At 40.1% G+C, this 12,425-nt stretch overlaps 1 protein-coding gene across 1 annotated transcript in view; it reads right to left on the reverse strand.

The window, feature by feature from the left end:
• Window positions 1-12,425, reverse strand: part of LOC117458804 (F-BAR and double SH3 domains protein 2-like) — a 65,101-nt gene that overhangs the window by 43,735 nt on the left and 8,941 nt on the right. The window contains exons 3-5 of the mRNA XM_034099475.2: window positions 12,295-12,340; window positions 2,156-2,232; window positions 1,733-1,877 (exon numbers count right to left, since the gene is read on the reverse strand). Coding sequence (XP_033955366.1) covers window positions 1,733-1,877; window positions 2,156-2,232; window positions 12,295-12,340 — 268 coding nt within the window. The remainder of the gene's footprint in view (window positions 1-1,732; window positions 1,878-2,155; window positions 2,233-12,294; window positions 12,341-12,425) is intronic.

Consider the following 12,425-nt stretch of genomic DNA (forward strand, 5'->3'; position numbering starts at 1 on the left):
TTAATCCCATGTGTCTGTGTCACTTTGAAATGATTCCTGATAATCCATCTTCATATTTACTAGTTTGAGCCGAGGTTTCAGTTTGCCGTTTTCAGAGCATAACATTGCTTTCTCTCACTTGTCAATGGTAATGTGTGTATGTGGAACTTCCCCTTCAATTCTATTGGCTCTAGCGGTTAAAAAGAGCTGTCAATCACCAAAATCGACCAATGGGTTCCAGAGAAACGGCAAATCTTCTTTTTGTTGTTGTTGCTAAACCTCTCTAAAAAGGTCAAATGTCACTTGTTTTGCATCAATCCTGATACAGGATACTAATTATCTGTTATAGTTTGGATTCCTTTCAGTCCACTATCCGATCATTCAAGGGTGGTTTTCACTATAAGTCATGTTTTTTTTGGACGGACACTATAATTTACAGTTTTTTTACTATGTTCAATCTGAATTTACTTTAAAATAAAACAATTCTATATTGATTCTGACTTTTCTACATCCAACTCCCAGGTTTATCATTGCTTTGAGACTTGTTTGTATTAATTTACCCCTTTTAGAAGTGAAGATATAGTCAATTGTTCTGGGAATGTCATTTTCGAGCCTGAGGCCTGAAAAACAGGCTCCGGGCTTAACTGGTTAAAGGGGACCTATCATGCAAAATAAACTTTTTGATGTCGTAATATCTGAAATGTGGACCCACGGCTCAATCAGAAACGTTGCTGTCAGAAACAATGCCCGACTGTGTTCGACGTAATATGGTCGGTGTTTACATTAGCATCGCTAACACTCAGAGCTAACCTGTACTGGAGAGCATGTGTGTGAAGAAGCAGGAAGTAGAAAGGAACTCACCTTGTGGTATAACCGGCAAGAGAGAAAGCCTTTGAGCTCCAAACTGTTTCAGAGAGAATCCTTGATGATCCATGATATGGCGTTTCATCACGGCAGCATTTAGTTTAGATGGTAGCTGCCGGGTCCCACATGAGCTCAGACCCCTCCTTTTTTTTTATTAAAGCTTTATACCCAAATCAGCACTTTTGAAACAGGAAGTGAAACAGAGGGATATGAGGCATGGCTAGAATGATCTGTTTGGTATTTGGAGCAAAACACTTCATAAACATGTTTTTTATATATTTGTATATATCTGAGACCTGTGCTATTGCCTACAGATAGCATGATAGTTGACCTTTAACTGATACTTATTTATGTGGTTCACATTAAAACATGCATTTGCTTGTTGTTGGTACTCCTGTCAGTTTTATCCGAATCTACTGTTGGTAAAACGCATAATAAATCCCTCATAAATCACCCTTCAGATCCCAGCAATCTATTTAATGATAAGTGCTGCTAATGTGACATCTGGACGGTAGCTGCCGGGTCCCGAATGAGCTCAGCCCCCTGCTTTGTTTTTGTATACATTAAAAAAAAAAAAGAAGCTATATACCCAAATCAGCACTTTTGAAACAGGAAGTGAAACAGAGGGATGTGAGGCATGGCTAGAATGATCTGTTTGGTATTTTGAGCAAAACAATTCATAAACATGTTTTTTATATATGTTTATATATCTGAGACCTGTGCTATTGCCTACACATAGCATGATCGTTGTAATAAATCACCCTTCAGATCCCAGCAACCTATTTAATGATAAGCGCTGCTAATGTGCCGTCTGGACTCATATATTGCGCAGTTTATCAGTTGTTCACTGGTAGTTTACAGAAAAATTGTTCTGATCAGATCTGTTTACCTTCCTCAGCTGCTGCTCCTTCTGCAGTCGGACCGTCTTTGCAGGATCTGCCACCTGGACTTTGTAGTTATCACAGGCGCTGATTCTGGACTGGGTGACCTGGACCGTGCCCTCCAAATAGGCCCGCCATACACAATACATGTTCCTAAAACCAAACATAAACAAAAGCACGTAATGAATCATCTAATCTGTTACCAGCAGCCAATCGTTTATACTATCAGTAAAAAGTGCTGCAATTGTTTTCATCCCTAAGAACTGTGGAAGGAAATGGTGATGTAAATTAATTTCTGCCACACTATCGTCCCCTTTAATTAGACAGAGTTAGACTAATTAGACAGACATGCCATGTGTCAAGATATATAGAAATGTAGAAGACCAAACGCCTGATCAACATCACAGACAGACCGTGGAGAAAGTGTTTACCTCTGATCCGTTTGGTCCTCTGTCAGACTCTCCGGCCATTCCTTCTTTAGATACTGATTCGCCAACTTCTGGAGCGCCTGGTAGAGAAGAACACATAAAAACAGAGGACGACCTTTAACCTTTGACACCGACACACATTTCCTGCGTCTCATCTTCACACGGGCCATGTTAAGAGGATCTCTGGCCTTGTCTCGTAAACCACCAGGGACACCAGACATGCAGACAGAAGGTCTCACCTCCAGAATTCAGTCAAATAAAATACTTTTCTAAGATGCATTCACAGGGTATACGCAGGAGTCCTGAAGTCACATGTAAAACCTTTCAAGACCTTTTTTAAGACCCTTTCCAGACATTTTAAGACCTCATCGCAACTTCGAGTTCTAACCGGTTACATTGGCGACACACTTTACCTCACATGTACTATATAGATTGTAAGATAGCTCAACTAAACAGAGTGCAGACAGACGACTGAAGCCTCCTCTCCACATGAACTGCAACCTCTCTGTGAAGGTCAGGTTTAATGCAGGATGCTGCTTTGCTGCTTCTGTACTCTTCCAGTACAACTCCTCAGAAACCAGTAGAAACCAGTATTTGACCAATAAACAAAACAATTGACAAAACTTTGAAATATGAAATATATTAAACTTTGGTGAGCTTCAGCGGGGTAATGCCATATAGGAGCTCCCTCACAAATACCCAGGGGTTAAATTGGGCTGGGGCTGTCCGGGGCTAAGCCCGGCACAGAGGACGATGCTCTGACGTCATCACCCTCACACATTTGTCATATGTTTACAAAAAACGATATATATGTTAAGACTTTTCTCGTTCTTAATATAGACTATATTTAGGGTCGATATGTGTTGACCTTACTTTAAAATAGCAGATCTCTGTGACCGGATATTTTGGCTTAGACCCCACGAGGACGCATACGGTAAAACGCATACGCAAACGCAAAAAGTCTTCCGTTTTTTTAAGACCCTTCCCATACATTTTAAGACCTCATCGCCACTTGGAGTTCTAACCGGTTACCTTGGCGACACACTTTACCTCACATTGACTATATACAGTATTGATTGTCCTTCCTCCTTATCTTCCAACCATTTGGACGCAAACTTGCATTTCCCCATAACGATGTTGCTTAGCAACCGGCGTAAACGGACCTTCGCGCGCTATCAAGCAGTGAGCGTGCGACGTCCTGTTCAGACGACGTCAAACCCAACGGGATGCCATCAATAAACTCCACAGAATCACACTACACACCTACGCCATGACTACATTCAGGCAGACTGTAGAACACAACCTCTCTGGACACTTCATATACTTATTGAAAACAAGCTACACAATGTAACACCTTGGAAAATGCCCTTTATTACTTTTTAATAGCCTTAATTTTCGCTAAATTGATTCACCTGTAAACCAGAGTTTAGAGGTAGGCCTCACTTTCTGGTTTTTATGCTGACGTCGGCTACATTTTTAGAATTTGTTGTAAATTCTGCAGACCACAGAGATGAAGTTCCTCCACCTCAGCCAACAGTGAGGTTAACCTTTGAAGAACTGAAATAGCGGGTAGGAGTCAAGAAGGAAAAAAAGTAAGGAGGATATGTCTGGTGTTCCTGAGTGAATGTTAGGTATGTCAGAGATATGTAGCTAGAATAAGCTAAAGGATGGAGAGGGTGAATATTTGTAAGCATCGTTCAGATGATTATATTCTCCTAAATAAGTATGCTGCTAGCTTGACCAACTCATTGTGTTGTGTTCGAAAGCTGGTACCTTTCATGGTGTTCGCGGGTCAGTTTTGACCCATGATTTATCTCAGTCCAAAACACAAAAAAATGACTATCATCCAATAGTGTTTGAACTACATCATAACTAACTTATAATGCATTCATAACCGTACAATCCTGTTGTAATTTAATGCTATGGCCCCAAACACATGACACCACATATTCAGGTTCAAGTGTTAGTGCACATATTCTTTCCCGTGGGGGGGGGGGGGGGGGGGGGGGGGGGGGCAGAGGGAGGGGAGACCAGGTGCATGCTGCCAACAATTATTTTATTGTTACAGTGGATGAAGGGGGGGGGGGGGGGGTGTCTAAAGTCAAAGATGAATCTTGATTGGACCAAATTTGACCTCGAGTCACCCACAACAATTCTGCTGGGTCTCCCCAGACCCGACACCAAATTATACCTTTCTTTTTTGGAGACCTTCAGACTTGGCTAAAATGGTCAAAATCTGTTTTGTAGAGTTTATATAGCTGTTGTGGAGGATATCATGAAGCCTTGATCCGATAAAAAAAACTAGAGCGTAGATATTATATAATTGTAACTTGAAACGGGTCAGGTGAGACCCGAACACAACATAAGGGTTAAAGCTACCGCTAATTAGCTTAATCTGCCTTATTTGTAATGATCTTGGTTTGTAAGCCACATTAAAAATAGGTTGAATCGTAGAATCCGTCACCATAATGATTTGGTTTAAATCACATTGAAGAAAACCACCTATAAACTTAAAAAGGGACGGTAAGAGACAAAGTGGGAATCTTAAAGACATTCATTCAGCTGTTGTGTTGCATTGTGGGAGTTGTAGGACGCAGGTTTTTTTGTTCTTGTCCTTACTCAGTCTGTTAAAAATGGCTTCTGGGGCACTGCAGGAGCTGCACTTGGACGTACTTTGAGACTTAACAGGAATCCAGTAAAACATTTTGGGGTTTTTGAGAAGTTGCAATATATGAAGTAATTTAAGGGGCTTAATTATTACAAAGGACTAAACGCACTGCTTAGATTCTGATTGCTAGTTCCTCACTCGACTGAGAAGCAAGACGAAAACACTGAAGTAGCCCTTTAAAGCAGATCGACAGTAGCCATGAATAAACTGTCATTCAAATGTGAGCCTGTCTGTTCATTCTTGTTGTTAAAATATGTCTCTTGAAATGTCTCCACCTTTACACAAGTGAACTATCAATTCAATCCACTTCCCCTAAAACATTGAAGTGCTGCATAAAGCAGAGCATTTGAGGTACTGGAATAATGTGGAAATACGATTGCAGGTAAACAAGTTTTACAATAAATAAGTTACTGCAGAGTATGTGAACTTGTTCAATGGTTAATCAGGTTATTGCAGGCGAACAGAGTCAGTGTATACATGTACTCATTCTTCCTCTTTTAGGATATACACAATCATTCCGGCTGCGTCAATTAGCATTCAATTGTTTAATTTGATACTATTACAATCTCAAAATGATCCATTATCTGTGATATGACACTTTTATTATCTCTAACTCAAGAAAAGGGCACAGAGAGGAAACCAGTTGTAAGATGTCTAAAAGTGCATTAAACATAATATATGCTTAAATGCATTTCAAATAAGTCGTGTTGAGTTTGTGTTATTCTACATTTTGACACCAAGATTTTCTGATTTTACTGCAAATATCGGTTCCAAATATCGGTTATCGGTCTCCTTGATTACTAATAATCGGTATCGGTCTTGAAAAAGCCATATCGGTCGATCCCTAGTACAACGTACGTATACATATTTTGATATTTTTGTAATGTTTTTTCTGCTTTGCATTTGTTATCGTCAGTAACGAATCACTAGTTAATTATTTTAAAGACTTAAACTTGCTTTTTGGGTCAAACTGATATATATTATTAGTGATAAAGGTATAAGCCGTCTTTCCACTTCCTGTTAAAAAGAGACAACACTTTTTAAACTGTTTCTAATGCGTGCTTTTGGTCTTTTAAGTGATTTGCTCATCGAGGAAATGAGCCATCTATCCCTCCTCTGTCCGCTCTGAAAAGACGGTCATGCGGACCCGAGGTCGTTGGCGTCGGTGCCAAAAGCTCCAAAAGGCGCTACAAACCCATCCTTTGTGGGATGAGATAGAGACTAGCGGACACGCCTGAATAGTGTGATTGGCAGAACAGGAGGCAGAGGAAGAGCGGCACAGAGGAGGACTTTTTATCACAACTCTGTGGTTTGAATAGCAATCGGCTAATGGCTAAAGCAGCTTGCAGGTGTAAGCGATGCAGAAAAAGACGGGTAAAGATTTGAAAATAAATAAATAAATGAAAAGTGGAGGGTGTTACTGAAGGGGACGGAGAGCGCCAGAGACGCTCTGACCCAGTTTGAGTCAACAATTGGCAGCGGGCATCTAATTGATCACATAACGAACAGACGGAACAGAGAACAGCTTTCAAACTGGGGCTCGCAACGAAGACATTTTCCTCATTAAACTAAGTAATCATTATTTTACAGTTTTGCAAACCAACCAATTGATCGTCTTGTCTATTAGATACCCTTTGACACAGGATCAAATGCATAAATAAATAAAAATAAAAAGGACACATTCAAGAAGCTTGGATCAAAAAAAATGTGGCTTTTTTGTTCGATTTATTAATAATTAAAATATCTGATGTTTAATTACGGTTCATCAAAATCAGCAATGAGTTCAAATCCAATTTCAGATCATTAATTGTTATAATTATCCATAAATGTGTCGAATATTTATTTGCAATTAATAAATACCTTTTTTATAACATATATTTAAAAATATCTAAAGATGTTTCTTGTTTTTTCTGACAAACATCCAAAAGAAACAGCTTCTATCCAAATGTTTTGCATTTTAGCTTCAAGAAAAAACAACTAAAACAATTTAACGATTATCAAAAAGTTGCTGGTAAGAACTACTGATCGATATCAGATCTAACTGTTACCATGGTTACGCTCCAAGTTGTGTCATGGCTAAGCATGGAAACACAGAACTGTGTTGCATTGCTCAGTTCAGACTAAATCTGACTTTCAAAAATAATCATACAACTGGTGCATATCCAATAAAACCCACGTGCACAGGGTTACAAAAGATCGCCTGCAGGGTGAGATCGCCCCTCCACTGGATACACACACGACTCACATTGGCCATTGTGTTTCACGTTTTTACTACGATATATAACATGCAAACACATCCCGTCATAGTTTAATGCATTTTTGGGAAATGCATGTTTTCCGGCCCGTAGAAATGTGCCAACACGGCGTAGGAATGCAGATGATAAGTGTTTCTTATGCCAAACACATGCTCACAATTTTAAATGGACTCAGATATCCATCCAGGAAGAAGTTACATAGAAAAAAGAGCCTAAAGCGTTTGTTGCTTCTCTGTGTCATGGTTAATAGTTACAGATATATTACTGTGCTGGATCGCTGATAACGTAATAAAGCCGTTCAAAGTTCTCTTTAAAGCAGAGGTTGTTGTTTTGATTCCTCTTCTGCCTCCTCGCTCTATAGAGAGATGTGAATCTTTAATGTAAGGTGACATGATAACAAAGGTGCAGCCAAGCAATATAAATAATGTACAAGTTGCTATCAGAGATTTTCAACCGCAGGACAGAACATGTGCATTCTAAAGTACGAAGGTACGCTTCATACTGTGACTAGCCAATCTGTAATCAATCAGAGTGCATGCATTGTGTCAGATCACACTACACGTCACGTTTTTCAATGGCATGTTGCATCTCACAGAACTTGAAAGCACAAATAATATATTGTTATAAATGTGTTTTTTTTCACAATTTAAAAACACAGAGACGCCTACCAATAAACTGGTGCATTTGAAGAGGCCCTATCATACTTGTTGTGGTTGTTCCCTTTGCTGTAGTGTGTTTTATAGGTTTCGGTGCATGTAAATGGTCTGCAAAGGCTAAAATCCCAAAGTTCCGGAATAAAGTGACATCACTATGTAACACTCGCGCTTCTATTGGCTTGCACCTTAAGCAATTGACCAATCACAACAGAGCCGGCCAGCTAACCAATCAGAGCAGACTGGGCTCTGGTTTCAGACAGAGGGTGAAAAGAGGTGCTGCAGTACTGATATACACCTGAACATCAGCAGAAGAGGACTCTTTAAAGTAGAGACACTACATACTGATATACACCTGAACATCAGCAGGAGAGGACTCTTTAAAGTAGAGACACTACATACTGATATACACCTGAACATCAGCAAGAGAGGACTCTTTAAAGTAGAGACACTACATACTGATATACACCTGAACATCAGCAGGAGAGGACTCTTTAAAGTAGAGACACTACATACTGATATACACCTGAACATCAGCAGGAGAGGACTCTTTAAAGTAGAGACACTACATACTGATATACACCTGAACATCAGCAGGAGAGGACTCTTTAAAGTAGAGACACTACATACTGATATACACCTGAACATCAGCAAGAGAGGACTCTTTAAAGTAGAGACACTACATACTGATATACACCTGAACATCAGCAGGAGAGGACTCTTTAAAGTAGAGACACTACATACTGATATACACCTGAACATCAGCAGGAGAGGACTCTTTAAAGTAGAGACACTTCATACTGATATACACCTGAACATCAGCAGGAGAGGACTCTTTAAAGTAGAGACACTACATACTGATATACACCTGAACATCAGCTGGAGAGTAGGGCTGAACGATTAATCGATTTTAAATCGAAATCGCGATTTGCAATTATGCGATTATCAAATCGCAAAGCCTGCGATTTTTCCCCCCCTTTTTTTTTAACAATCTTTTTTTTTTTAGCAATTTTTATTTTTATTATTCTTGTGTGTCATCCACACCAATCAGAAGTGCTGTGCTCCACATGTACCAGCTATTGTTAATCAATCAGAAGTGGCCCATGATAGAAGGTGATAGACAGATTGATCCAATCACCTGCCAAGTATTTTTGAAAGTGCCTGCTATGGAGTCAGATTTGGGTCAATATTCTAGCGCGTAAAACAAGCTACTCACGAGCGGAAAATGTGCTTTTACACGCACATAAAATGACTCTCGCGCGCAGATTAAACCCCCGCGAGCGGCTATGCGCTCGCGAGCGAGAGAGACAGCCCTCTTGCTCCCTCGCGGGAGTGTCAGCCTCACTCGCTCGCGGAGTCTGTCTACGCGCGCGTGAAAAGTTTCTGGCACTTTGGGGCGGAGCCACTGGACTTTGATTGACAGCTGCAAGGAAGCCCGGAGTTGCCAGGTTTGATAAATGCCTGAATTACCAAGAGCCGAGGAGTGACAGCTGCAAGATCAGTTGGAAGAGATTGAATGGTAAAGTTGTCCATACAAATACTATTATATTCGTAAAGTGTACAGCTAATATATATATCAATTCATTTGATATAAAAAAATTACATTAATTCTAGGAGTGCAATACTTTTACAAACACTATAGTAATAATATGCATTCATTATGACAATATCATACTATTACTATAGGAGTGTTCTATAGTGTGTTCAAAAAACAACTACAGAAACACTATATATTATACTATAGTAGTACTATTTAAAATAATATAATCTTAATACGGAAACACCAACAAAAACACTATAGTAATACTTTTACAAACACTATAGTAATAATATGCATTCACTATGACAATATCATGCTATTAGGAGTGTTCTATAGTGTGTTTAAAAAACAACTACAGAAACACTATATATTATACTATTTAAAATAATATAGGAATACTACAAAGATCTAGATACAGAGTATTACTATTGAAATATTATAGGGCTACTATAGCTAATAAAATGGCACTACAGAAAAAACTATAGTAATACAATAGCTGGTGAAAAATACTACAGAACACTACAAACTTACTATAGGACACAATACAACTCTTATAGTATACTATAGTAATATAGTTCATTTATAGTTCATTTCGTAAGAGAGGTGCGTACAGCAGACAGTAGCTAGCAGTTTTCGACAGATACAGCCCACTCAAAAATATATTGTTTTATATAAAATTAATTAATATATATATATATATTAGCTGTACACTTTACGAATATAATAGTTTTTTATGGACACATTTACCATTCAATCTCGTCCAACTGATCTTGCAGCTGTCACTCCTCGGCTCTTGGTAGTTCAGGCATTTATCAAACCTGGCAACTCCGGGGTTCCTGGCAGCTGTCAATCAAAGTCCAGTGGCTCCGCCCCATAGTGTCAGAAACTTTTCACGCGCGCGTAGACAGACTCCGCGAGCGAGTGAGGCTGACACTCCCGCGAGGGAGCAAGAGGGCTGTCTCTCTCGCTCGCGAGCGCATAGCCCCTCGCGGGGGTTTAATCTGCGCGCGAGAGTCATTTTATGCACGTGTAAAAGCACATTTTCTGCTCGTGAGTAGCTTGTTTTACGCGCTAGAATATTGACCCAAATCTGACTCCATACCTGCCCTTTCCAAATGGCTTCCAATGGAGCTTTCCTAGATGGTTTGGTGAAACAAACCATCTGAGTCAGGTTAGTGATGCTCCATCACCAAAGCTTGACTTTAAAGCAACCTAACGGATGTTTCATGTAAGTTTAGTTCTTTCATTCGTATCTCGGGCTGCGGGGGTGCTCGAGACGGAAGTACGTTGATACGACCTTCCTAGCCGGAGTTATGGCCGCATTTTACAATAAACTTCCGTTGGGTCGCTTAAAAATAAATATCACAATTCGAATCGCAATATTTGTCAGAAAAATCGCAATTAGATTTTTTCCCAAAATCCTGCAGCCCTACTGGAGAGGACTCTTTAAAGTAGAGACACTACATACTGATATACACCTGAACATCAGCTGGAGAGGACTCTTTAAAGTAGAGACACTACATACTGATATACACCTGAACATCAGCTGGAGAGGACTCTTTAAAGTAGAGACACTACATACTGATATACACCTGAACATCAGCAGGAGAGGACTCTTTAAAGTAGAGACACTACATACTGATATACACCTGAACATCAGCAGGAGAGGACTCTTTAAAGTAGAGACACTACATACTGATATACACCTGAACATCAGCAGGAGAGCACTCTTTAAAGTAGAGACACTACATACTGATATACACCTGAACATCAGCAGGAGAGGACTCTTTAAAGTAGAGACACTACATACTGATATACACCTGAACATCAGCAGGAGAGGACTCTTTAAAGTAGAGACACTACATACTGATATACACCTGAACATCAGCAGGAGAGGACTCTTTAAAGTAGAGACACTATATACTGATATACGCCTGAACATCAGCAGGAGAGGACTCTTTAAAGTAGAGACACTACATACTGATATACACCTGAACATCAGCAGGAGAGGACTCTTTAAAGTAGAGACACTACATACTGATATACACCTGAACATCAGCAGGAGAGGACTCTTTAAAGTAGAGACACTACATACTGATATACACCTGAACATCAGCAGGAGAGGACTCTTTAAAGTAGAGACACTACATACTGATATACACCTGAACATCAGCAGGAGAGGACTCTTTAAAGTAGAGACACTACATACTGATATACACCTGCACATCAGCAGGAGAGGACTCTTTAAAGTAGAGACACTACATACTGATATACACCTGGACATCAGCAGGAGAGGACTATTTAAAGTAGAGACACTATGATATACACCTGAACATCAGCAGGAGAGGACTCTTTAAAGTAGAGACATTACATACTGATATACACCTGAACATCAGCAGGAGAGGACTCTTTAAAGTAGAGACACAACATACTGATATACACCTGAACATCAGCAGGAGAGGACTCTTTAAAGTAGAGACTCTACATACTGATATACGCCTGAACAAATTAAAGACGGGCCTTTCAAAACAAGCGCTCCTTTTTCTGAGCCACCTTCATGATCCCCTCCCTCAGGAACAGATGCACAAACAGACATGTAAAGTGGCTGATTGGATAACTACAGGCTTACCCCCCCCCCTCTTCACAGTGGTGGTGGACATTCCTCACAGTGCTGCAAAACCTCAAACAAAGAAGCAAAGAAGCGATTTTTCAAGGGACGTCTGGAGGAAACTAAGGGCAACAACAACACAGCGAGGAGGAAACGTGCCACTACTGGAAGTCGTTTCTCTCTCTTTCCGTCGTGGTGTTTTCTCTGTGGCTCGTTACCATTCATGAGTTATCGAGCCACAAGACAACAAAGAGCTTTCTCAGGACCACATCCTCGACCTCAACTCCTCTCATGGTGTCGTTGCAGGACAGTATCGTTAAAGCTGACTGTATATTTAGCAACACAAATGACAAGGCAGAGTAGAGATGGTGATATGGAGCATCAGTTACAGCGTGAGAGGAGAAGAGGATTTACTCACCTGGGCGTAGTCCCTCTCGACTGCGGACCTCTTTTGGCTAAAAGTCCTAAAAGGGAAGAAGGAGAGTGAATGTTAATGAGCTTGAAATCACAATTATGGATGACTGGATAAGCAATATAGTACAGTACTAT

Source organism: Pseudochaenichthys georgianus, chromosome 14, assembly GCF_902827115.2.
Source record: "Pseudochaenichthys georgianus chromosome 14, fPseGeo1.2, whole genome shotgun sequence".
Classification (NCBI taxonomy): domain Eukaryota; kingdom Metazoa; phylum Chordata; class Actinopteri; order Perciformes; family Channichthyidae; genus Pseudochaenichthys; species Pseudochaenichthys georgianus.